General features: G+C 37.9%; 5 protein-coding genes across 10 annotated transcripts; 2 read left to right on the top strand and 3 right to left on the bottom strand.

Annotated features, from left to right (window-relative positions):
* Window positions 1–1695: 1695 nt before the first annotated feature.
* LOC131022365 (O-fucosyltransferase 30) lies at window positions 1696–12732 on the bottom strand. 5 transcript variants are annotated; one of them, XR_009101245.1, is made up of 4 exons: window positions 12128–12713; window positions 10073–11267; window positions 9792–9990; window positions 6401–8071 (listed from the first exon to the last, which is right to left on the bottom strand). XR_009101245.1 is itself a non-coding variant. In XM_057951816.1 (2 exons), the coding sequence occupies exons 1-2, from the start codon at window positions 12565–12567 to the stop codon at window positions 10223–10225; spliced, it is 1485 nt and encodes a 494-aa protein (XP_057807799.1). In that variant the 5' UTR covers window positions 12568–12727; the 3' UTR covers window positions 9471–10222. The 5 variants fall into 5 exon arrangements, 1 of the variants encoding a protein (XP_057807799.1); XR_009101246.1 differs by lacking the exon at window positions 6401–8071 and having other exon boundaries at window positions 9471–9990; window positions 12128–12364; window positions 12463–12653; XR_009101244.1 differs by lacking the exon at window positions 6401–8071 and adding an exon at window positions 1696–2112 and having other exon boundaries at window positions 9792–11267; window positions 12128–12653.
* LOC131022890 (uncharacterized) lies at window positions 5198–5961 on the bottom strand. The gene is made up of 2 exons (XM_057952434.1): window positions 5947–5961; window positions 5198–5899 (listed from the first exon to the last, which is right to left on the bottom strand). The coding sequence occupies exons 1-2, from the start codon at window positions 5959–5961 to the stop codon at window positions 5198–5200; spliced, it is 717 nt and encodes a 238-aa protein (XP_057808417.1).
* Window positions 6530–7965, top strand: LOC131022366 (protein JINGUBANG). The gene has a single exon (XM_057951817.1). The coding sequence runs from the start codon at window positions 6530–6532 to the stop codon at window positions 7760–7762; it is 1233 nt and encodes a 410-aa protein (XP_057807800.1). The 3' UTR covers window positions 7763–7965.
* A 2855-nt stretch (window positions 12733–15587) lies between the features above and the next one.
* LOC131022364 (glycosyltransferase-like KOBITO 1) lies at window positions 15588–21215 on the top strand. The gene is made up of 11 exons (XM_057951815.1): window positions 15588–16213; window positions 16782–16931; window positions 17933–17985; window positions 18300–18408; window positions 18492–18626; window positions 18781–18825; window positions 19085–19272; window positions 19447–19588; window positions 20075–20121; window positions 20352–20439; window positions 20526–21215. The coding sequence occupies exons 1-11, from the start codon at window positions 15881–15883 to the stop codon at window positions 20796–20798; spliced, it is 1563 nt and encodes a 520-aa protein (XP_057807798.1). The 5' UTR covers window positions 15588–15880; the 3' UTR covers window positions 20799–21215.
* Window positions 21216–21241: 26 nt separating this feature from the next.
* LOC131022367 (uncharacterized) lies at window positions 21242–25151 on the bottom strand. 2 transcript variants are annotated; one of them, XM_057951819.1, is made up of 3 exons: window positions 24901–25151; window positions 22410–23669; window positions 21242–21610 (listed from the first exon to the last, which is right to left on the bottom strand). In XM_057951819.1, the coding sequence occupies exons 1-2, from the start codon at window positions 25004–25006 to the stop codon at window positions 22684–22686; spliced, it is 1092 nt and encodes a 363-aa protein (XP_057807802.1). In that variant the 5' UTR covers window positions 25007–25151; the 3' UTR covers window positions 21242–21610; window positions 22410–22683. The 2 variants fall into 2 exon arrangements, with proteins under 2 accessions (XP_057807802.1, XP_057807801.1); XM_057951818.1 differs by having other exon boundaries at window positions 21242–21607.
* Window positions 25152–25624: the final 473 nt, after the last annotated feature.

The raw sequence follows: 25624 nt of genomic DNA, 5'->3' as shown, positions 1-25624 counted from the left end.
ATGGTCATTAATTAGGCAATATGCCTAATATACCCCTAATTGGGCTAACTGGGTAGGGTCAGGAGCGCGGGTCGCGTGCCAGGTAGGATCAGGCACACGGGTCGGGTTAGGCACTTATGGCACTATTAGTGCCATAAGTGCCAACGAAATTTTTTTTTACTCCCCCTGCCCTGTCTACCCCCCAGACCCTCGACCCCACCCACCCCTAAGCCAAAAGAAACTTTTTAAACACTTTCCCTAGGGTTTAGATATTCCATTTAGGGTTTAGATTATCCATTTAGGGTTTAAATATTCCATTTAGGGTTTAGATGATGCTGTTGTTTCTATATTTGTTCTGCATGTTTGGCACTTATGACACTAATAGTGCCATAAGTGCTAAAAAGACCATTTTACTTTATTTTATTTTGGATTTTCGTTGGCACTTATGGCACTATTAGTGCCATAAAATAAAATAACAAAAGTAAAATTTGATTTATTTTTATCTAGTGGGAGTAAATTGTTTTTTGTTTTTGGCTTGGGGGTGGATGGGGTCGGGGGTCTGGGGGGTAGACAGGGCAGGGGGAGTAAAAAAAAAATTCGTTGGCACTTATGGCACTAATAGTGTCATAAGTGCCTAACCCGACCCGCGTGTCTGATCCTACCCGGCACGCGACCCGCGCTCCTGACCCTACCCAGTCCGCCCAATTAAGGGCAAAAACGTCCCAAAGCTATAAAAATGGTCAAAATTTATGTTTTTTCAATGAGTGGCCATAATTTGTATTTTATGATCCATTTTGGCTATTCCAAAATTTTTCTCATTAGAAACAATGGTGTTTAATTGAATTGTTCAAAAATGAACTGCTTATATGTGAGTTATATATATCTACGTGTGAGTGTTAATTTTTTTCTTCTCCAATTTAGTAAAATTAATTATTACTTTTTTTTTACTTGAATTAATTATTACTTTTAGAAATTTAATTAGTGACAAATCGTTTAATGAAGAAAAAGGTATGCGTTTATATTCGCCTTTAAAGAAAAAAGGCTCCAAAATCAAGAAGGGAACCTCTAACACGTGAAACTAGCTAGCTAGTACATAGTGTATAAAAAATCATTAATTTCAAAATACAATATCTATTTTTCTAAATATAAAGTTTGGTAACACTAGCCGACCAACGTGAATTAAAAATATAATTCATACTATAAAACCATAGAATTGTAGGTTGCAAGTAAAAAATGTGTGATTTGGAATTCAAGTTTGTACGTGGTCCATGCAGTTAACCAAACTTGAAGCTTTGAATATAGTATAGTACTTTTACTCTGCTTTTTGTTGTGTATTCAAATAAATGGATCTCTAACGAAAATGTATACTAACTTTGCTGCCACACCAACTTCATATTATAACTTGAACGAGGGATTTCATCACAACTTTTGACTTGAAAATGAAAGAGGAATTTGACTAATATTATTCTAAAAATGAAAAAGAATCTTCTCATACTTGCATTGTCCTACATGCATGTTTTTATGTACTCCAAGAAGAATGTGTGATGGAGTGAAGGATACGAGTTTTAATAAAAAAAATTGAAAGATTTGATTTTAGTGTTAAAGGGTAGTATTCGGCCCACCGAAATGTAAAAGTAAAGAATGAGTATTTGTAAATATTGAATGTGAATGATGTTTAAAGTATTAAGATGGTTTCTAAAAAAGGAAAACACACAATAAAATAAAATATAAAATATTACATTAATTAAAATAAAATACTTAATACAAAATTAAATTTAAACAAAAAGTCCAACAAAATTAAATACAAAAAGCCCACAAAAATAAAACAAAAATAGAGCAACTCTCTCTCCTCTTTCTCAACTTCAACGGTGCCTTCTTCATCTTCTTCTTCTTCTTCTTCTTTTTCTTCTTCTTCTTCTTCTCTGCATATGTTCCAGACCTCCTCCATAGCAACTCTCTCTCTCTCTCTCTCAATTATGCGCGTGCACAGCACGCGAATGCCTTTCCTCACCTCTGTGCCCGGTACCATCGGTTGCCTCCAAGACGAGCTAGCCCAACATTCTAGTGCGGCCTTATCAACACGTGCCGGCTCGGTCTGGCACACAAATGTTTGCGCCGGAGATGCTCTTAGCACTACACGTTAATTAGACGTGGTTCAAATGAGTCTGAACATATATTATATAAAATATAAATCATTTTTAATATTTAGATTTGTGAAAATCTATGGTAGATTTATGATTTTGTTGTTCAAGGTGAAAATTTTATCGATTCCATAAATTTTATTCTATGTTTCTTGAATTCGTCAACTTTTATAACAAATTCATAATTTCATATAGAGAATTTATAATAAACTTATTTTAAGTGGTGCATAATAATTACCCCCTCTATATATATATCACTAAAAGTGGTGCATAATAATTACCCCTATATATATATATACACACTAATATCATTAGTAGCCAATAATTTTGAGTCAAGGGATTATTTGAATCTTTGTCCAAATGAATTTGCATGTAAAATATCATATGAATTCAATTCGCAGTATTGTCCACATTTGATCAAATGTGGATAATGAGCATCAACAAGGTGAGGGGGGTTGCATGCATGTAGGCATGTTAATGGGCGGATTTTACCCGGATCGATCCAGAACTATTGATTACCCGTTAAGATATAAAGTAATGGTTCAGGTTTCGGTTCTAGATCCAACCCACTCAGACCCATAACCTAATGGTCCAGATCCGATCCGACCCGTTTGTATCGGGCTTGGTCCGACCCGAATCCGTTAACTTTTTTTTTTTTTGTTAAGGTGCAGATAGGCCCCTTAAGTAGAGGCCCTTATAGCGTTTCACTCCTCTTACTCACTGTGTGTGCAATTTAGCCCCTAAAGTACCAAAAATCGAACATTTAATCCCCTCCGCCCTAACTCCGTTAGTCCACCGTTAGTCAAACTTTTTTTTTTTTTAACTCAAATCCCTTCCTCCGGCGAGGCCAGCACCCTTCCTCCGGTGTCTGATGCCCCTCGAGAACGGCCAAGCAGCAGAACCGGTCGCCGAAGCCGCGCTGCCAGAATTCGACCGTCGAAGCCGCGACACCAGGAGCAACAGCTACTCTGACTCCCAAACCAACAGCAACATACAATCCAACCTCTCTCTCCTCACCCTCTCCTCCATCTCCCAAACCGGCCGCCAAAGCCGCGCTGCCAAAATTCGGTCGTCAAAGCCGCGACACCAGGAGCAGCAGCTACTCTGACGCCCTCCTCCGCCGCATCCTCTCCCTCCCCACCCCGCGCCCATTCCACGCCCTAATCTTCTTCGACGTGCACCAGCTCTACTCCAAACCCGAGCTCTCATTCCCCACAATCAAATATGAATTCGCCCTTTCCAATCTAATAACCCTGATTTCAAATCCAAACTCTTCTTCTTCGAAATTGATTTCCAGGAATCCCAATCTTCCTTCGCCCTACATCCGCCTCATCCCGTTGTCCGCATCCGACGCCAAGATGGATTCCGTTCAAATGGACGCCGCCGATTACTCGAGACTGGCCGACTCCATGGTCGAATTCATCGAATCCAGAGCTAAGCTCACCGTCAGCCCCATTTTTGAAATTAAAATAAATTTCTATTAAAATTAAAAAAAAAAGTTTGATTAACGGTGGACTGACGGAGTTAGGACGGAGGGGGTTAAATGTTCGATTTTTGGTACTTTAGGGGCTAAATTGCACACACAGTGAATAAGAGGAGTGAAACGCTATAAGGGCCTCTACTTAAGGGGCCTATCTGCACCTTAACCCCTTTTTTTATTTTATTTTTAATATTTTTTAAAAATTTATTTATTTTAAAAAAATTATCCAAAAATGAAAAAATTGAAAAAAAAAATTATCTTGGGGGGTGGGGTGTCGTGGGGTGGGGTGGCCAAAAAATTGATAAAAAAAAATCAATTTTTTTTCTTTTGTGGGGGCGGGGGGGGGGGGGGGGGTGGCGAAAAAGTTGATTTTTTTTTGGTCTTAGGGGTTGGGGTTGGGGGGGGGGTGGCAAAATAATTAGTTATAGGCTTTTTTGGGTATGGGTATTTATTTGGTCCATGTTAACCTATCCAGATCATTTGATTTTGTTATTCAATGGTCCGGATCCAATAACTAACGGATGGTTCTAGATCCGAAATCGGAACAATTTTCATGGTTCCGGTCCGGGTAAAATCCACCCATTGACTACATGCATGGTTATTGAAGGAGACTGCATGGCTTTGTTGGAGGCCTATCAGAGTGCACAACTGATATATATGGTTGAGGTGATGCTAGAAACCATGATGGAAAGGTGAGTGTTGCACTGTCAAAAAAGAATAGAGCTTCATCTAATGTTACGATGGCAGAAATTATGGCTGTTGTTCAATGGATTTTGGTGTGTATCTAACACAACTTCAGTAATGTTGAGATTTTCATGGATTCTATGCTTCTAGAAGAGCAATGGCCACGCCTGACGAGCATAGTCAATTCCTGCTGAATGATATCTGCGAGATTTTTCAAGTGGCAAGAGATAATTTTCTTATATCGCTTGGCATATAGAGCCGCACATAGCTTAACTTAGTTTGTTAGAACGATTGATAGTCCGATGTGTTGGGAGTGAGAACTTTCTTAATTGGTTAGGGCCTATTGTTCGTGATGACTTGCAGTGATTTATAATACTTATCCCATTTCAAAAAAAAAAAAAAAAAAAAGAGGGATTATCATAAGGAGTCAATGCATTCTTTTACTTTATTATCCTTTTATAACAAAAATTGAAAACAAACGTCTCTAATTATTCAATCTTAGTCAACATTAATTCCATTTATATTTGTGATTGTCCATTTATTTCTTATTTAGGGTATATGATGGTTCTAAATGTAACTAGACCCTATATTATTATAGGTGTATTTCATATATTGTATATATCATATATGTGCGTATAATGTGATGCTGTATAAGATTATATGTACCATATACATTATAAGATTATGTGTATATATTGTTAATTTTCATAAATCTTAATGAGGATAATATTATGTGTCATCCCTGACAACAATCCAACTGAACATCGTCCCTGTACAGGGTCAGCTCTGCCGAAATCACCCTTCTCATAATGTTTGACTCAATTCGACTTACTTACAACACTATACTGACTCCATTGCTGCCTCGCACAATTTTTTTTTTTTTTTTTGAGACAAAGAAGGGAATTTCATTAAATCAAGAATGAGAGTTCACAGCAACAGGAAGAACATTAAAAGAAGACAAGCAACACAAAGAATTAAGAGCAAAAGAAGCTAAAGAATCAGCAGTGGAATTTCCTTCACGTGGCGTCCAGCTGAACGCTAATCGTTGGAACGAACCTTTCAAAAGGTGAATTTCTTCGAGGGTGTCACCCAGGTAGGAAAGATCTCTATCATGTCGAGCGAGCATCCAGTAGAGTTGTTGACAATCCGTTTCTGCAATCACCTCCCGCACCCCCTTCTCCCTACACAGTTTAAGACCTTCAAGCAAAGCAAGCGCTTCCCCCTCCACCACTGAAAAAGCTCCTCTCAAAAAACCAAACCTACAACCCATCAGCTGGCCTTCCTCTTGCCTCAGAACAGCTCCAATCCCAACACCCGAACCCTCCTTCATAGCAGCATCCGAAGCAATTTTGCAAACACCTTCCCCTTCGTTGCTCAAAGTGGGAGCAGAATGATGAGGAGCAGCAACACATATAGGTTTAGACCAGAGAGCACGTTCAGCAATTCTCAAACAATCAATATGTGATAGTTCTTTATTCTGAAAGACAAGTAAATTCCTCGCATACCAACAAGCCCAAGCAAGAGAAGCAAAAAGAGCATGAACTTCATGGTGAGGGCAGGATCTAATCTTGTCAAACCATTCCACAATGGAAAACTCCAATCCTTGCACTACTGGCTGTAGACGTATGGGGGAAACAGCCCACAGAGTGCTAACCCATCCACAGTCCCGAAGAGCATGTTCCAACGTTTCCTCACAATTAACTTATTCAGCATAAAAAATAAAATATATAGCTTTTTTATCTTCTCCTCTCAATACAAGTATTCGCTTCTTTCTCCACTACACTACCTTCTCCTTGAATGAAAACCTTACTCAAAGTAATGCCATATTTCGATTGACTAATTTACCCCTGCAAATCCACAATTGGTCAGTCTAGCATATATTATATCACAATTTTTTCCTTTTCATTACTTTATTAATTCCTACTACTTTCTACTGAATAATTAATTTCCCGTATTGTCATGCTTTCCAGCAAAGAGAAGAAGAAATACCGAAAATACCCTTTTTCTCATAGAATTTGGTTGTATCGTCAAAGTAGCCGTTGCACCGCCCCCAACCCCCTTCCCCTTTCCCTCTCGATTAAATTACAACCAAAATTCTCCCACAAAATTCCCTCATTTCCATTCTCTCTCCCAACTCCGCTCCTCTCTCTCTCTCTCTAGATGTATATATAGTTGTTCGTTTCTTTGGGAATTTCCTCAAATCTTCCAATCAATTCCTCCCCCAATTCAATTCAATTTAACAAAAATGCTTCAATCTGCAAATCACCACGACCCCCTCCAAGATTCAACGCCATTGCTATCAGCAAGCTCGACGCGCAGCAACACCACCACCAGCAGCAGCAACAGCAGCGACGCCGACGCCGACGAGAGCCCCGCGCCTTCATTCCGATACGATTTCCAAGCCCTCAATTTCAAGATCACCTGCTCGCAATCCTACAAATCCCTGGCAGTCCTCTCCGGCCACGTGGGATCGGTTTCTTGCCTGGCCCTCTGCGGCGAGTTCATCCTCAGCGCCTCCCAGGGCAAAGACATCATCGTGTGGCAGCAGCCGGATTTGCGCCAATTCACCAAGTTCGGGCAGGGCGACGGCGCCGTCAAGGCGCTGGTCACCGCCGGGAACAGGGTTTTCACGGCGCATCAAGACAGCAGGATTAGGGCGTGGAAGGTTTCTAGAAGCTCCGAGAATGTGTTCAAGCTGATCGACACCCTCCCCACAACCAAGGACTATTTGGGGAAGTTCATGAAGCAGAGCAACTACGTGCAGACGAGGCGCCACCACAAGCTCCTCTGGATCGAGCACGCCGACACCATCTCGTGCCTGGCCGTCTCCGCCGGCCTCATCTACTCCGGCTCGTGGGACAAGACCATCAAGGTGTGGCGGGTGTCGGATTTCAAGTGCCTCGAGTCGATCAAGGCGCACGATGACGCCATCAACGGCCTCAGTACCGGGAATGGGGTGGTCTACTCTGCCTCGGCCGATGGCAGGATCAAGGCGTGGGCGAGGGAGGCCGGGACGAGGAGGGGTCATTCGTGTAGAGGGGTCTTGGAAGGGCACAAGGATGTGTCGTTCAACTCCGTGGTGGTCACTGATGATGGGGATTTTGTGTATGGGGGTGGCTCGGATGGGAGCTTGATGGGGTGGTTCTGTGATGAGGGGTGGACGTGGAGGGCCATGTGCGACGTGAGGGGGCATGAGACGGCGGTGCTGTGTGTGTGCTTGATGGGGGGGATGATGCTGTGCAGTGGCTCGGCGGATAAGAGTGTGTGTGTGTGGAGGAGAGAGGTGAGTGGTGGGCTGGTTAGGCATATGGTGATCAAGGGCCACCAAGGCCCGGTGAAGTGCCTGCAGGCGTCGCCGGTGAGGGTCGGCGGCGGCTTCATGCTCTATAGTGGGAGTCTTGATAGGAGTTTGAGGGTTTGGTGGGTGCCTGCTGATGATAAAGAAGATAAGGAGAAGCAATGGAGGTTTATCAATTGAGGTGTTGGTTTTTTTTTGTTTGGTTATCCTCGCAAGATTGAGGCATTCTTTTGGGTTTTTTTGGCTTAGTTTGTGTGATAGAGATACATTCATAGGAAAGAGTGATTGTTTTTGTGATATACTACAAGTTTACCATTTTTACTTGAAGGTGTAAATTACATCAATTAGTTGGATTGGATTTGAATACAAAGATTTTTTTTTTTTTTTTGGGTGATGATTGAATAGAAATGAAGAATGTTGCTCTGCAACTGCCAGACAAAACATTCCAGAAAACATGGGATATTGGTAAATGCTGAACTTGTGCCATTTCTGTCCAAAACAACATAGGCAGAGATTAGCATCTGCTTTGATTTTGTTTTATTTATTATCTGCACCTGCTCACTTTTGTCATCTAGAGACTGTGATTAGCATAATCCAACCAAATAATACTCTGCTAAACTGTTTTGCTTTAATTTAATTGATATATACTTATGCAGGTGTTTCTGCCTGATTAAATTGGATCACCTAAATCCTAAAAGGTCATTAGAATTAGCTTTGAAAACATTAGCAAGGAAGGAATAAACATTTCAAGAAGCAACCTAAAAAGTGTACGTGGCCAATATAATTTAACCATTCTGCATAATAAAATAGGTTTATTGCAGCAACTTTTCTTATTTAAAAAGGGAGAGTTGAACAAAAAAGAAAATTCGTAATTCAACAGACAACAGCAACAAATTGCTCCCTTCTACATTGCTTTTAGATTATTTTTTGTCCATTGAGGGACCATTAGAAAGGTGATGAGTACTTTAGCAGTATTACTTTTGTGACATAAATATGTTTAATATTTCATCAAACGGAAGCTAATCTACTACTTAGTAGGGAATTTCTTGCTTAATTAACTCTAAAACATACGCCGTTTAAGACTTTGACTAGTGAGTTTTTTTCACTTCGTTTAAGCAAGAAAGGTAGAGGAACAAGAGATTACAACTGGTAAATGTCTGAAAAACAAACAGTAACTTCCTCTGTTTCAACTTTCTTCACTGTGGTGATGATATGCTTTGATATGAATACAGAATTCTAACTCTCCCACAGTTACAATTGTATACATCATACTCCATGAATTCTTTTTATATTTGGTTCAAATGCAACTTGCTACGAATTTTAATTCATAATGGATTACAATAAAGTTGTATAAATGCAATAAAAAAATGGCCCTCCTCAGTTAATTGTGGATCCACTACATATCTTGGGATTATGTGTTTTACATACATATATACTGTGAATTGAGAAAATGAAATGCCTAGTTGCGTAAGAATATCCATATATATTTGAATATCTTTTTTTTGATCGGTAAAATTAAAATTTTATTAAGATAAAAAGCAATATATATTTGAATATCATTGATAAATGAAGTGGGGAATAAGAAGGGGAGAAGAATTTTTCATCTAAAGTTCTTTGTTACCTTGACAAGAAAAATAATGCAATAATTTCCCCAGGAAAAGTAAGATTAGGCAGGATGTTTTAGCCTTTGTTCCTTTGAGAAAGCAGATTTGATTAATATGATGTTTACAAATTCAATACTTTAACATGGAAACCACTACATAGTTATGTCCTATGCTAAAAATATCTTTGCTAATAAGTTTCTTTAATCTTGATAGTATACTTTTCAAGATGTGCTAGCTGTGTGTATAATAAGAGTTTCTCATTTTTATAGCATGTGGTCCAGAGATAAAAAAGTAGCAATTTTAGTGTGTCTTGCACATCAATAAAGTAAAACATTATTTATGAATACACGAAAAAAGAATCGTTCAAAAAGAAACTAAAGGATCAGTGAGACATGAGCTCTACTTTTTTACCTACATATGATCACATTCCACTGACATGGCCCAGAGACAGAGCAACATATATCTTAAGAACGAATCTTCTTTCGTTAAATTTGAAGGAAGAAACACATGGATATAACTTATAAGTAAGAATGTTTTTCAACTTGTTTAGACCTAAGTAACATGCATGTTATTAGGAGAATTATAAGCACACAAAGATGTATTACCTTCTCATTTGACTCCCACAACTATTGGAAATCTCTTGAGATAGTATTTGCAAGGATGAACCTCAGCAAGGAGCTTCCACTTCCCTCGCCTCATGAGTTTCGTGGAGTAGGTCTTGAGAGAGAATTTGCCATTTTGTTGAGAACTGGGAAATTCATGTGGTATCACTTCGATTCTTTAAGCCTGTGACTCATTAACTACCTGCTGAAAGAGTCTGAGTTGGTTCGAAAAAGAATAATAACAACTTGAACAAAGAATTGTGAAGTAAATAATTGCATCATGCCTTCAGATGATGAGGTTATCTCATATTTCTAGTGTCTCGAACGGGGACCTTATATGCTCCATTATACTTTGTCCAGTCTCGCGTCTATCTCTAGTTCCATCAATGAGGTTTCATCAACAGTTAATTATGTCTCGCATCCATCTATCTTCATCATGAACATGCACGATTTTTTCTCATCAATTCTATGCTATTGGCAATGGTTGAGCCAGCAGTCCCAATGAAACCTAGAGAAGCACAGCTGCAGATAGTTTCTTCAACATATAGTGGTATATCAGGTAATGACAGAGGACTGCACTGTTGCTCTCTTCCATCAAAACTGCTAGAAACAGATTGAAGCTTCAACCCATATGCTGCATTTACAAGTTTCTTAGCAGTTTGAGCTACTAATTCATCGTCTTCTCTCAGTACAAACAGCTTAAAAGCATCAGACTCTTTTTCGAGATTCCCCAGATAACTTTCGGTCCAATTAAGCCGGGGAAGATCGGTCATTATGAATACATGAATTGGGAGAGAACCCTTCTGTTTTAACGAGTCTAGCGTTTGCTTCAATACTTGGAAAGTAGCGTCCCAGTGGTTCTTGAACTGACCATCCAATAACCTAAGCTGTGCACAAAGAAACGGAGCGCTAATTGTCTGGTGTGCAAAACTCTTCCCGGCATTTAAGATTTCAGACACAAATGGAAGAAATTCAATCTTCTGAATTAGTAACTGTATCCTTTGATCGTTTGGAGCTTCACGTATGTCAACATGCGATTCAGACCCTTTATATGGTCCAGTAAATAGGCTCCCGAAGGCCAGGACAGTTGCTGATCCAGCTGTAGAACCAGGACCAAGGGCCCTAAAAACATCTTTCCTTGTCCTCGAAGATGAAATTTTCCTTTTTTTCTTGAGTTCTTTGTCAGCTTGAAATGAATCCAAAACCCCATCATCTGTTTGATATGTCCATACCGTTGTTCTGCAATCTTCTTGGGAAGCAAATAAGCAAGCATCCACATTGCCATCGAATCCAGATAGTAGTGATCCACACTGTCTTAGTTTCTCGAGCAACGACGAATGCATACTTGAGTCTACAGTGCAAGCCAAATTGAGATTCACATCACACCACTCTGACACAAAAACCCTGAAGTCCATAAATCTGACAGCTGAAGTGGCCACTAGAGATGAAAGATCAACTATATCGGCCATGGATAAGTACCTGCATCCATATAGAGAAACAGAGCGCTTCAATGCCACGTAAAGTGTGGGCGTATTTTCTTTTGGGAAACTTGAAATTATGAGAGTATACATATTTAACATGTCGGATCAAGATAAGTATAAAAATATGAAGACATAGTACAAACTAATCACTCAGTCGCCAGGCAAAGCTCTCGTTAGCCAAAATAGATGTTGGATAAGCTAATAGATGTCGAATGATTTAGGAAAACAAAACTACGGTGAAGGGAAATAAGACAACCAAGACTCATCCTGCAATAAAGACAGAGAGACCTCTAGTAGATGATCATATCTATTAATGAACACTTATCGCCGAAGGCTTACATAAGAAACACATCTCCCAAAATAGTGGATTCGAAAGAATAAACATAATAAATAGCGCAAAAACATACAACATGTTGTGGTTGGCACAAGGCGAAAATTAGAAACCCCAACTCAAATTCATAATAGAGATCTTAGCAGGCACTCGCAAGCAAGAATCGCTAAATTGATATTCAATTTCAGCTCATGGAGCAGTTTTCTCTACCTAACCAGAGTTTAACAGTCTGATTCCTGTGTTCCTCTCGTTCAAACAGTGAACCGTCTACGACATTATCGATACAAGCCAAATGTATTTGCATAATGTCACTAGATGCAAGTGACTCGTAAGGTAGTAGGAGATGAAATGTAAGATCCCAAATTAAAAGACCGTATCTTGATTCATCAACATTTGAAGTCACAGATCAGAAATCAAACCAAATAACCAGATATAAATCAGATATCTAAATTTACTTAAAGTTCGATCTATACGAATCAAACTAACTGTGGAGAAATTCAAAAATCATTTAAGGAAACTGAACTTGCCTGCGATCACGGATAAGCTGAATACTGTGGTTCCACACTCTGAATCTCAACTCATTCGGATCCAAAACCCTAAATTTGGGGCAACTCCCGAGGGCGACGGCGTGGTGATCCAGAACAGGAGGCACAATCAGCGTTCGATTCAGAATAGCGGCCATTATAATAGCGTTCCTGAACTCGGAGAGCTGGTTGCTGAACCCACTGTGGGGCGCATACCAGAGGAACTTCTCCCCTGTGGAGCTGGCGCATCGCCGCCCGAGGGGAGGCCGTGAGTCTCGGGAAAGTGGAAGGAGAGAAGGAGAAATGAAGATTTTCGAGGAGATGAAGAGAACGATTACTGTGAAGGCGGCGAGGAGGAGCGGTGTTCTGTGAGTGTGGAGAATTGTGGGCTTCCTCTTCCATTTTCCGGCAACTCCGCCGCCATGACGGTGGCCGAAATCCATCTCAATTCCGTCTAGATTTTCCTTTATCTATTCATGATTTTTCCAACTGAGAATGAAATGTTAAATCAACTGTGTCCAAGTTTAAATAAATACATAAAAATATTAAATTAAATTCTTTTTTTGGACTCAAAAGTTCGTTCATGTTCATGGTTGTGTCTGCGCCCCTGTTTTTTTACAATTTAAATAAATAAATACATAAAAATATTAAATTAAGTTAAAATGTAATTAAATATTATTTTAAAAATAAAATAATATAATTCATATCAATTATTAAATGAAAATTGGAATTTCAAAACGTAAATTGATTTTATATGAAGTATAATAATAGTAATAACTAGCCTTACACATTATTATTGCAGAGTATTACGCGTTAGAATGAATAAAAAATATTTTCATGCCTAAACATGAATGAAAAAATTATTTTTTTAATATATATGACTAAGTATTCATCTATAAACTTATCTTAAAATCAAGGGTTAATTATATATAATATCATGAACTTTGCCCAAAATTCATTTTTCCCACGATCTTTAAAATTTTCATTTTTTATCAAATACTTTAACATTTGTTCAATTTCCTCACGATTTTCTCTTCTGATGACTGGAAAAATGACATAGCAGTGGCATGGATTTAATTTTACACATAACACTGGCGTAGAATATATATAAATTTTAAATTACACATATAATAATAATAAAAACCCTAATTTCTTTTAATTTCTCATTTTTTCAGGCAAAAGGAAATCAATTGCTTTTGGCGCTAGAAAAAAATGCTTCCTTTCCTTCCCACCACCTTTGTCGGAGGGTTCCTCTTCAAATTGCTCGCCGATTCCAAATCAGTGGCGCGATTGCTCGCTGATTGCTGGCGCTCATTGTTTCTGTTTCTAGTCTTCCAAACAGGCCAGTGCGTTGACTGCTAGGGCCGGTGCTTCGCCCACATCTTCTGTTGATTGCTAGCTGGTGCTGGCAGATGTTTTTAATCAAATTGGCATATTTGAGTTCTTTTAATCAAATTGGCCGATTCCTGCCATGGCTTCCAGGTGAGACTACTATTGCTTGTTGCTGTAAATTTCAGTTTGTTGCTGTAAATTTTTAGTTCGTCTCTTCTTTTTAGTGCTTTCGTTTTGTTGGGTTTTGTTTGGAGTGGAGGTTGAATAATTCATTGAGCTCAAGGAAAATGACAAAAAATTGTTATTGATTGCAACATAGGAGTTTGCAGATTGAAATTATGTGCATTGGTGTTTTGGTCAAAGAGAATCATCTTCTGCTATTTTCTTTTTGAGCTACTACCATCACTTTGAATCTGCAAATTTTTGGTTAATATTGAAAGTTGTGGTAGATTGAGTTTGCAACATAGGAGTTTGCAGAACTTTCTATTAGGAAAAATGAATTCCGGACAAAGTTCGTGATATTATATGAAATTATGCCATTAACCCAATCGAACGCAGTGTTTCATTTACCGGAATGACGTGTGTCGGCGAGCCACATCAGCGCCACGTCAATTCCTATTTGAGGGGAAAAAATCGTGGAAAATTTGAACAAATGTCAAAATAAAAAACGAAATTTTTAAAGATCGTGGGGAAAATGAATTTCGAGCAAAGTTCGTGATATTATATGCAATTAACCCTAAAATTTAGGGGTGGGAATCGGGTCGGGTTCGGGTACCCTACCCGAAAAAATCGGGTACCCGAACCCGAAAATCAACCAAAACACCTACCCGATCCCGAACCCGATTTTGAAATCGGGTACCCTAATACCCGACTCGGGTACCCGAGTCGGGTATTCGGGTACCCTAAATTACCCGACCAAGACGAATATGAAATACGCAGCAAGAAATTGAAAAATTCTTCTACCTATCACACCAACAGAGGACAAACAATTTTCTCACTTGAAATCGGAAAATGAATCTATGAATTCATATAATACAGAGACTTCATCTACATCATAAATGGAGAAACATTTACCAAAAATTATGTTTCATTCATCCCTTTAAATTCTCTAACAAATCCTCTCTAACCACATTTACATGGAAATCGAAATCTTTATGAAAAGAAGAAGAAGAAGAAGAAGAAGAAGAAGACGAAGAAGAACGGCGACTGCGGTGGGCGGTCGAGGAGAACGGCGACTGTGCGACGGTCGCGGTGGGCGGTCGAGGAGAACGGCGACTGGAGTGGGGGGCGGCCGGGCGGGAGATTGGAATTCCTATTTGAGGGGAAAAAATCGTGGAAAATTTGAACAAATGTCAAAATAAAAAACGAAATTTTTAAAGATCGTGGGGAAAATGAATTTCGAGCAAAGTTCGTGATATTATATGCAATTAACCCTAAAATTAAAATTAACCTAACTTTTATTTTAAAATGAGTTATAAAATGAACCAAAATATCTTCCTTTACTTTTATTACATTCTACACTATTATAACTAAAAAAATATGTAAAACACCAAACATAGTATATACTTATTTTTCCTTTAAAAACACATAAATAAATAAATATATAGAAAAATAATTAAAATTAATATAGTAGAAAAGAAAAGTAAACATGTAATTAAAGAGAGATTTTTAAAAAAATATATATTAAAAAGAATATAGATGAAGGAGAAAAAAATATTTTAAAACTTTAAATTACCACAACTAATTCATTCTAAATTTATTTTTTATGATTTTTATAATTAAAAAATTCTAAAATTAATCAATATAGGTTATTTCTCCTTAATTGTATTATTAAATTACACACACACACACACACACATATATATATATATATATAAACATAAAAATTGATATAAAAAAATAAATTAAAATTAGCATAAAAAATTATATATACACTTCAAAGATTTAGGTTCCCTTAAGTCAACAAGATCTTGATTCTTCACTTAAGTAACACAGAAGAATGGTATAGAAAACTAGTCAAAACAAACTACTTCTATTTATGTTGCAGTCTAAAATTACAATTCATCCTAAATTTGTCTCGAGTGTGATCAATTATATACGGAGTATTTCATAAGATTATGATGAAAAATGTATGGTAGGTACCTTCGGACAACACATATTTGGCTCATCCTATTCTTCCACTTTCCCCCAATTCATGAGTGCGAATTTTGAAAATCCAACCAAAATTATTATCTGTATAATCTAATTTGCGAAATACTCATAAAATCCAATGTGCCCAATATCTAGCACAATCTAATTACAAATATTTATAACAGCAGTTACAAGAATTAATAAAATAATGAAGAAATTTGGTTTGTTTTAAATGAAAAGAAAATCAAGACTCCACTAAGAAAAGTTTAATCTCTGGCCCAGCCTTGTCTCACAATGGCGGGTCTCCGGCCGCAACCACCGTCCTCCGCCGCCACCCACCACTCCTTCACCGCCAAACTCCTCCTCCTCCTCACCCTCCTCCCCCTCTCCCTCGCCATCTTCGCCTTCCTCCTCCAATGGCGCGGCGGCGGCATCGATGATCCCATCTCCCGATGGTCGCCCGACGAATCTCACAAGTTTCCCGGCATGGATTCGTCCCCTCTCGCCACCGTCGGTCACTCATCCTCCCATTCTTCCGATTGCACCACGCTCTTCGGCCACTCCTCTACAGCCTCGTTTCCCTACAGGGACTGGAAGTTCAACTTTCACGCCGATCTTAAGCCCAAGGTTTTTCTTTTTCCGATTTCGGGATTCTTTTTTGGGTTGATCTGCTTCTGGGGTTTTTCGATTTCGCTTCGTTGTTAATGGGTTCTTTTTTTTTTTTCCTTTCCTTGTGATGACGGAACTCATATTTGATTTGAGAGTTTTGGGGCTAGTTTTTGAGTTTCTTGTAATTTACAGTTTTACATGAGTTTTCTAGGTTTTATAACGCCATTTTAACTAGTTGAGTTAGATGTTAATTTTGTTTAACTGAAGTGGCAATGCAAGAGTTTGGACTCTGGAAGTGTTTGTTTAATCGTGAAAGCAATAGTCACATTTTTTCTTGTAGATTGTCTTCAGTTTTAATGTGGCATTATATGTTAAGTTATAGGATTGTTCGTTATGAAACTGCATTAATGTTATGTGGTTAGATTTAGAGTTGGGAATTATCTCAAAATAGAATTTAGTGTAGATGTAGTTAACCTAAATTCTTGACTCTCTATAATTGATTCATGTTGTGCAATTTTTCTATCAGATCTTAGTGTGTTTAATGTTTGAAATTATTTGCTTATCTGTTCATGATTTTTATATGCAGATATGTGTTACAACTAGTACATCTGCTGGATTGGAGCAGATTTTGCCATGGATGTTCTATCATAAAGTTATTGGCGTTTCGACTTTTTTCCTTTTTGTTGAAGGGAAGGCTGCATCTCCTAAAGTGTCCAAAGTTCTTGAGTCCATTGCGGTGAGTTTGTGTTCGAGTCTCTGGTTTCTTTGGATCCTGCGTTCTTTGTTCTGCTCAATATGCTAAACCACATATCATTCCTTTTCCTTTTTCATTTATTAAACTAGCAATCTGAAATGGTCTGGTCATTTTAGCAATCGTCTCTTTGGGTGAAAGGACTGCTGATTCTATTGCTTGATAGTATGTATTATTGTCTCAAAACACCTTGTGAAGGAAGCACTAAATATAAATGTGGTATCCTGATTCATTTTGGGCCCTGTTATTTGATCATTGTTCAGTCTTTTTGTTCGTATGTTTGAACAAAAGGTGGACAAAAAACCACTTATTGATCCATAGTTATACTTAACCAGCATACAAATGCTTGACAAGCTCTGTAACCACCTCTGTTTGATCCCTCAGAATGTACAATTTGACAAAAAAAATGTACATTTGGGATATTTTTCATGGTAATAAAAACCGCTGATATTTTTTATGTACATTTTATTGAAATCAGTTTATTAAGTTAACGAACCTCTCTTTCACTATGTTGTTCTAGAACTTATCTATTTTTTGGGCTCCAAAGCTCTCGGATTGTAGAGATTTGGGTGCCTAGCACTAGCCATATAAGGAAGACTTTGATTGGTGCCACATGCTAGCATATGTGAGGGAAGTCTTTAAGTGTAATGAGAGAGGGTCGGAGAGCCTATAGTATAAAATGTAAGAGAAACACATAGTGTATCTTTGGGAGAACAATATGCTGCATTTTGCCCCAACCATAGCACAGTTAAATGTTTTTCCCCCAAAACCGTTCTCTCATCTTGTTTTTAACCGGTCCATCTTGAATAACCACTACATTAAGGACTACATAAAACATCTGCAGGACGGATTTACTATACTGATTCTCTGCCTGAAATTGCACTATCTATCTTGCATCATAAACATATTGCATGGATTACGTTTTCTTTCAACTTCCTATCTTGCAAGTTGCAATCAATAATTGTGGTCTTTTTATGCTCTTGCAGGATGTGAAAGTGATATACAGAACCAAAGAGCTAGAGGAGCAACAAGCTAGGAGGTAAATCACTTCAGCTTTGTGATTGCTTACACATTTCTTGTTTCTTGTTTGTCATATCTATTTTTATATCCCTTGTCTGATTTAGTTGTTCATCATCTCTACTTTGCATATTTCTTGTCTGGTTTCTTTGTTTGTTAGCAATACTTTACATTATGGGCAAATAGACATAGCTAAGAGCGTAAGATATAGTAAACTAATGATTTGGTAAGATATTATTTAGCAGCTAACGCTTCACTTTCTCTCAGAACTTTTTCTCATGTCTTACATTTGGCTTTATATATAATTATGATCCTTTTTTTTACTTGCTGCTCCAGCCGGATCTGGAATGAAACTTGGTTGTCAAGTTTCTTTTACAAGCCTTGCAACTATGAGCTTTTTGTGAAGCAATCCCTGAACATGGAAATGGCAATAGTTATGGCAAGGGTATTGATCACGTCAAATTCAGAAGAAGTTCAATATTTTTCCCATTGAAGAATTAGTTAATTTTTTGCATATTGTGCTTTCAGGATGCTGGCATGGACTGGATACTTCATCTGGATACTGATGAATTGATACATCCAGCTGGTGCTCGGGAATATTCTTTGAGACAGTTGTTGAGTGAGGTTCCTAAGAATGTTGACATGGTTGTCTTTCCCAACTATGTAAGCGTTTGTTTTCTGTGCATGACCTATTCCTGAGACACAACATATGTCACATGTGTTCTATGTTGTGCTAACCATATTAAATAAGACAGGACAGTATCGATAACAGTGCTCTTCGCTCTTCCTCATATTTACCATAATATGTCCTTTTCAGGAGAGCAGCATTGAACGGGATGATGTCAAGGAACCTTTCACAGAGGTAATCATGTAAATGTGATCATTGTTCACCTATGAAATTTAAGTTTTTATCTTTTGACTTGCTACTGTGGAACTAGAATTCAGCCAAGGCTATAATAATTATTATTGTATAAAGTTATGCTGTCTGTTTTCTTGTGGGACTATACATGGATCCTAAATTCATCACTCTGTTGTACTTCAAAATATTTCTTCTTTTTTCCCCATTCAGAAAAATTTGTTGAAACTGGCCATCTTACTTACTTTTGTCATCTGTCACTCAGGTGTCAATGTTCAAGAAAAACTATGACCATCTTACAAAAGACACTTACTTTGGCATGTATAAGGAATCAACCCGAGGCAACCCAAATTACTTTTTGACCTATGGGAATGGGAAGTCTGCAGCTAGAATACAAGATCATCTTCGCCCTAATGGTGCACACAGATGGCACAACTACATGAAAACTCCCAAGTATATTTTCCTGCTTAGCTCTGACTTTATAAAGCAAACCTCTTACTCATGTGTGCCTGTTTTTACATATGATCCATTCTGCACTGCCTATTTTGTCATTCTTGTGGTGTGAAGAACCACACATCTATTATTTTTGCTGGCTCGTAGCATATAATTGTTCTCAATGGTTGACAGTGAGATCAAATTGGAAGAGGCTGCTGTCTTACATTATACATATTCCAAGTTCTCTGACTTGACTTCTAGACGGGATCGGTGCGGTTGTAAGCCTACAAAGGATGATGTGAAGCGATGTTTTATGCTGGAATTTGATAGATCTGTGAGTTCCCTTACACTTACATGCATCTGTATCTGTTTTAGTCCAAGGATACAACATTAGGATAAACTTTGTTGCTACTATTTTTGGGGACTTAACCATAATATATATCTTGCAGTATTCTGAGAACATCCAATTAAGAAAACATTAAAAAGTGAAAAAACAGTTGCTGTAATATCTTACATGAATTTTCTCTGCAATGATGTTCTTGCTTGGAAGTGAACGCCCTTACAACCATCGCGAAAAAAGTGATTTTATATAGAATCGCATAGATCCTTGCTACCATTGTTTAAATAGAAGTTTTTTTCAAGGATATAATAAAGTTATGGTCTGGTATAAACCCAGATGTTGTGGATTTCAACTCAATTATGGCCCTACAAATAATTTTGACTCCCTATAACTCAGTCATAAGCTAATAAATTTGAAAATTAATTTCCTACATTTTTATGTCTAATTTAATTTTGATGAAACACTGCCCATTCTTTACAGGCTTTTATAATTGCTTCAACAGCAACTGAGGAGGAGATGCTAAACTGGTAATATGAATTTTCTTAAGCATACCTATGTTGTTCCTATTATATTTATATATTACTTGAAGCAAACCGATTGGTTGGATTCAGCATTGATTCACTTTGGGTTCATTTTAACAGTATTTCTTCTGACAAAACACCAATAGCTTTTGTAGTATTGTGGAACGAATTGGTTCTGATAGAATGCTTATATTTCTCTCTCTTGAAACATCCATTATATCTTAATTCTGCAACAGGTACCGCGAGCATGTTGTGTGGACTGATAGGGCTCTAAATTTGAAATTGTTGAGAAAAGGAATCTTAACGCGCATCTATGCTCCCATGGTAAACCTTTCAACATGGTGCAGAGGACTTGTCGACAAGACTACATTATTAGCAAATCTAACTTGGTTGTTGTTTGCTCATTTCAGACGATCATCCAAGGATTGAGAGAGTCTGGCATCTTCAGATCCATCATTGCTAATGCTCAAGGATCACTATCAAAGGACAAATTCTTAGCATCCATCGAGAGCAGTAATTCCTCCAGGGCTTCCGCATCCATATTGCTCGATTCAAGAAAGATAGGCAGGGATAGAGCCTCTCAGTCAGCAGCTAGAAAAGCCCTAGACATCTCTTCCGATGAATTAGCTGTCCCACCATTATCTCCCCCATTAATTGATGAAGATGCCCAGATTGAAACATGATCTCTCCTGCACGATTGCTGCTTTTTTCTTTCTGTAAGATGAGGAGGATGCAGATTGTCCTCGTTGGTGTGAGGCGTACGAGTAGGGAAAGATTTGAGCAAGCATTTCAGTTGGGGAGGTTGTGTTTGGATCTGTGGCTATTCCCGATCATTTACCCAAGCGGAGGTGTATATTGTATCGTAGACAGAAAGAAGGGGAGAGACGAGACGAGGCCGGGAAAGGTGTTTTTGGGCTCTCACTAATTTCATGCTTCAGACGTCGACTGATGTATAGAAATGAAGTGCATTATTCATCACCACATTTCCTTTTTTTTTGTTGTTGTATAGTGTAGTACAATTGCATTTTACATGAATCAGATTTTTGGAGCTCCCTTTGATCTGCTTTATTTTAATATATACCAGCTTTCTTGTGCTGCAACAACTTGCTCACTTGTACAAACACTATTCACAATCAAATATTTAGACAATCTAATGAGATCACAAAAACAATACCAATAGGAAAAGTACAATTAAGTCTCTCTTCACTGATTGGATTTCAAGTCAGTCACTTGAAACAAAAAATCTGTTTCTCTTTCTATAAGATGATTCTTACATTCTATTTTCCCAGTATGCAAAATAGCACAAGTTTCTTAAGGACCCGACAGCAAACTTACTAGGCGTCTAAGATACTGCTCGTCCTCGACCAAATCATATGTCGGTCTATCATAAGCATCAAAATCTTCGGAAGTCCATATTTTACAAATCTCAAAAAGACCAGCGCGCAGCTAGAGGTGATACTGCTACAGCCTGTTGACCGTCACAGCTAATTCCCTGCTACAGAAAGTCAGATACAACAAGGTCATAATCCTACATCCTACAACATTTATTTGAAACTATCACATGACTTGGCATCTAATCTCTTACAAAACGCCATATCTTTGCTGAGAGTACATAAATGCACAACTCGACACATATTGAATGCAGAGAAATACATAGAAAATGAATCGGGCACTGGAGGTGAAAGTACTGAAAGGAAGAGAGAAGAGTGTTGCAGGTAGGCCACACCACCACTTGAGGGTTTCTCTAATCATAAATCTACTTACTGAGTATTGTAGATCTAGATCTAAGTAAATAAATATTACTTTCAGTTCAGATATGTGCTTAAGCATGACATATGAGGAATAAAGCTCTGAAATGCATTTGTTTGGCTATTTTCCTTCTCCTAGCTCCTGATCAAGATTATGCATGCCTTTCGCTCAAAGTCATAGGAATGGATATATTCATGAGCACAAGAAAATCTATGTCCAACAAATCCAGTCAGCCAAGTCGTTTTTTATGGATTGTGGATCACAAAAACACACACACCACGTTATCTAAATAACAACACTACCACCTCCACAAACAAACTAAGCCATTTCCCCACCAAGTGAAGGTTGGCGATACAAATCCCTACTTCATGTTCACTCAAAGCACATACTCTCAGACGAAATTAGTTCACATGCGACAACATCCATCAGTTTCAGGAGAAGGGGGGAGGTGGAAAGAATACATCAGCATTAACACATAGCATGTAATAGCGCGGGATACCAAAATAAACTCCAAAGACAAAATAGAAGAATAAATTCAATCTCACCTTCTCTACCAGACTGGCTTTTAACAAAAGGTCCATCCCTTAGACAGGTTGTATATATAATCTGCGGATCCTTAATAAATGTTTGCATCCTCCAAAACCTCAAAAAACAACCAAACCAATGGTTGCTCACCAAAATCGCTAAAGTATTTTCCTAGTAAAATTAATAATAGATCTGCACTATTGGCAAAAAGTTGCGCTGAAAACGTAACTTCCTCGAAGCAATTACACTTTTTAAGAACTTTACAACATAAAGTTAACCAAGTTCCTGAAATCTTCACATCTGATGACCATATCCATAGGAGTCACCAAGATATCTGGAGCTCTTATATTTTGACGTGTGTTGTACAGAACTTTCTCTCTTTCGGCCACCGCCCCTAGAGAACCGTCCACCCCGCCTAAAATTTGGATCCCAATGCTTGGCTTCATTATCTTGGTATTCTGCATCCCGCATGCCCCAAGACACATTCCTGTTGTCCCTCCAATCTCTCTCTTTTGAGCCCATAGAATTGTTATTTTCAAATGATGTCACTCCTGTAGCATTGTTATTCCCCGGACCCCAACCCCAAGAATTATTTTCTCTTTGCCCCTGTCCCCATCCACGTCCCCGTCCATCCTCTCTTATGGCCACAGTTTTCTCATTACAATTCCAAGACTTGCCACATCCATGATCAACAAAGGAAGATGACCTAGTATTGTCAAGCCCCTTGGGCCAATCCCAAGGCTCATTTTTACTCCCCCAAGCATTATCCTTCGAAGAACCAGCAAGTTTCCGGCAACTTTGCTCCCATGGGTCATCATTTCTCTGTAATGTATCATCCCACCTACCCCAACCATTCTCTTCTTTTAAATTTCCAGTACCTAGCACCTGATCTCTTTCCCATGGGTTATCACTAGTGTATTGGTTGTTATCAAACTCTTCATTAATGGTACCCAGCTGTTCTATCTTCTCTGCTTCATCTTGATTAAAAACTTGGAGATCTAGATCTTCCATCAGCTCATGATCTATATGTGGGTTCCAATCAATCTCACCAATGTACATGTCTGGGTCTGGCAAAGGGTCATCACAGAGAAGGCCATTGATCTTGGCCCAGAATCGTTGTTTTGCTTTCTCCAATGCTTCTTTACCAGCAGAACCATCCCAATTCAGCACACTAGGATAACTGTATATATACTTTTTGGATGCCAACACCTTATTCCAGGGGACTTTACAAGAATGGCAATAGTCTATTTCCCATGACGGCACCCTATTGTTAGCAAGTCCTTCAAAAAGTATAATCAAGACATCAGAATATTTACAAAAAGATTCAGACTTGTTAATGGAAAAGTGACACTCCCAAGATTAAGATGCTACTATTATCAATTCAATATCCATTCCCATCACTTAAAAAATCTTAGATTAGAAATGGTATCTCGAACTATAGAACAAGACTTGGCAGATAAAAAATATTTGTTCAGACCTTGTTACTTGACAAGAACTAGAAAAAAGTGAACTGCAGAGAAACATGTGAAGGTAAATGGTTTAGCACTAGCAGTCTAGTGCTCACATATGCTTATGTGATGAAATTTTTAAAGATGGCATGTCTTTTGAGCAAGTAGCAAGAAATAGCAAATCTATGCTGTGAAGTGCAGATGTTTTTGCTGAATTCAAGTAAATCCAAAGACCTTAGACGTCCAGATATTCAGGCTATCTTGGCTTATGAACAAGGTCAACAGCATAATAACTTTATCGAGTATCTAGTCTGAAAACTTGCACATCATGCCAGGTGATTCTTGAAGTGCTCAGCGAGATAAAATCAATGCCAAAACTACAATTTAATTTTGGTATCATGTTAAGCAACAAGAAGCCACATTTGCAGATCTATCTAAATACATGGATATTTGATATCTGATTCTTCAAATATGGCTATTTTGGGAACTACATAAGACACCTGCTTTTCAAAAGGGCATGCATGAGCATGAATGTCACTCTCCCGTTACCCAAAACATGAGGCACTGGTAATGCACGTTGCACTCTTGTAACAACACTTTAAATTACTTGTAAATTTCTAATGCCACATCTTTATTCATTACCTCCCACTAACAACTCAGTGAAACTCCAGTAGAAAACAAATGAAAATAAGGTGTGTGCGGGGGGTAAATTGTAACTCTCAGATGAAATAACTACAACTCACACTCATTCCTCAGCTAAGCCCTTTATTCAACTCTTAACCTTGACAATAGAAGGAACACAAAGCAGGAAACACGCAACGCTCAACCTTGACAAAACCCCCCAACCAAAACTGGATATCTCTTCCAACTTCAATTCTTGCTAGAATACTAATTCGGATAACGAAAGAACTAGCAATCTAATTCTTTGCCTAAATCCAAAAGCCTTCACATGTGTAGACTAGGCATACCAATTTAATAAAAAAGCAGATACACAATTGCAATTGCTTTGAATTCCCAATTCAAAAAAATAAAATTATGGGATGAGAAACAACGATTAACGAACCAGAAGAATAGGGTGTTGGGGGAGATGGAGGTGGATCTTCATAGTCATAGTCGTAGTGCCTAGGCTTCCTCCTTCTGGGCATATATCTCCGGTTCCAATTTCCCATTGTTTTAAGAGCAAGATGGAAAATCAGTAGTATGGGTATGGCTATATATATGCGGAGCGACTCATCTACTCCCACCAAGACTTGGATGCAGCCATTGCCCAATGCCCAAATCAACTCCTGCGTGACGTCTACTTTCTTACGTTTACTGACTCGAATCTATATAGTACTACTACTGTAAAAATCAGATCTTTTGCCGTTCTCACTTTTTTTCTTTAATTTATTTTTTAATTTAAAAAAATAAATTGTTAACTTTAATTTATAAAAAAAATATTTAATATAAATATTAAATTAAAGACTACAAGAAAAATATTTAATTCGATATAAAGATTATAAAAAATAAATTTAAAATAAATAAATTATTATCATTTAAAATGTTAAAATTAATTTTTGTTCGCTTTCATTTATCTCAAATGCTAAACATCGTACTTTTTTTTTTCATTTTGTTTTTGTTTGGTGGAAAAATAAGTAAATGTCATTTTTCTCTTTTAAAAAACTTTATATGGTTGTTTAATTGTAATTTTATTTTAAATTTAAATATTTTAAAATTATAATAGTAGTTTTTAATGCAATTAAGGGGAAAGAAATTTATATTAATTTTAATATGAATTTATAAAGAAA

The sequence above is a fragment of the Salvia miltiorrhiza genome, chromosome 4 (genome assembly GCF_028751815.1).
Source record: "Salvia miltiorrhiza cultivar Shanhuang (shh) chromosome 4, IMPLAD_Smil_shh, whole genome shotgun sequence".
Lineage (NCBI taxonomy): Eukaryota > Viridiplantae > Streptophyta > Magnoliopsida > Lamiales > Lamiaceae > Salvia > Salvia miltiorrhiza.
The sequence above is the reverse complement of the archived record's forward strand: the minus strand, read 5'-3'. Positions and strand labels throughout refer to the sequence as shown.

Bases quoted from the DNA above. Each gene is read 5' to 3' on its own strand.
- LOC131022364 (XM_057951815.1), top strand. From the start codon at position 15,881: ATGGCGGGTCTCCGGCCGCAACCACCGTCCTCCGCCGCCACCCACCAC. The intron at 18,409-18,491 runs GTATTGATCACG...TTGTGCTTTCAG, and splicing joins TGGCAATAGTTATGGCAAGG to GATGCTGGCATGGACTGGAT. The intron at 18,826-19,084 runs GTAATCATGTAA...TCTGTCACTCAG, and splicing joins TCAAGGAACCTTTCACAGAG to GTGTCAATGTTCAAGAAAAA.
- LOC131022367 (XM_057951819.1), bottom strand. From the start codon at position 25,006: ATGGGAAATTGGAACCGGAGATATATGCCCAGAAGGAGGAAGCCTAGG. The intron at 23,670-24,900 runs GTTCGTTAATCG...TACTTTTTGAAG, and splicing joins CCCAACACCCTATTCTTCTG to GACTTGCTAACAATAGGGTG.
- LOC131022366 (XM_057951817.1), top strand. From the start codon at position 6,530: ATGCTTCAATCTGCAAATCACCACGACCCCCTCCAAGATTCAACGCCA.
- LOC131022365 (XM_057951816.1), bottom strand. From the start codon at position 12,567: ATGGATTTCGGCCACCGTCATGGCGGCGGAGTTGCCGGAAAATGGAAG. The intron at 11,268-12,127 runs GCAAGTTCAGTT...ATATGGATGCAG, and splicing joins CAGCTTATCCGTGATCGCAG to GTACTTATCCATGGCCGATA.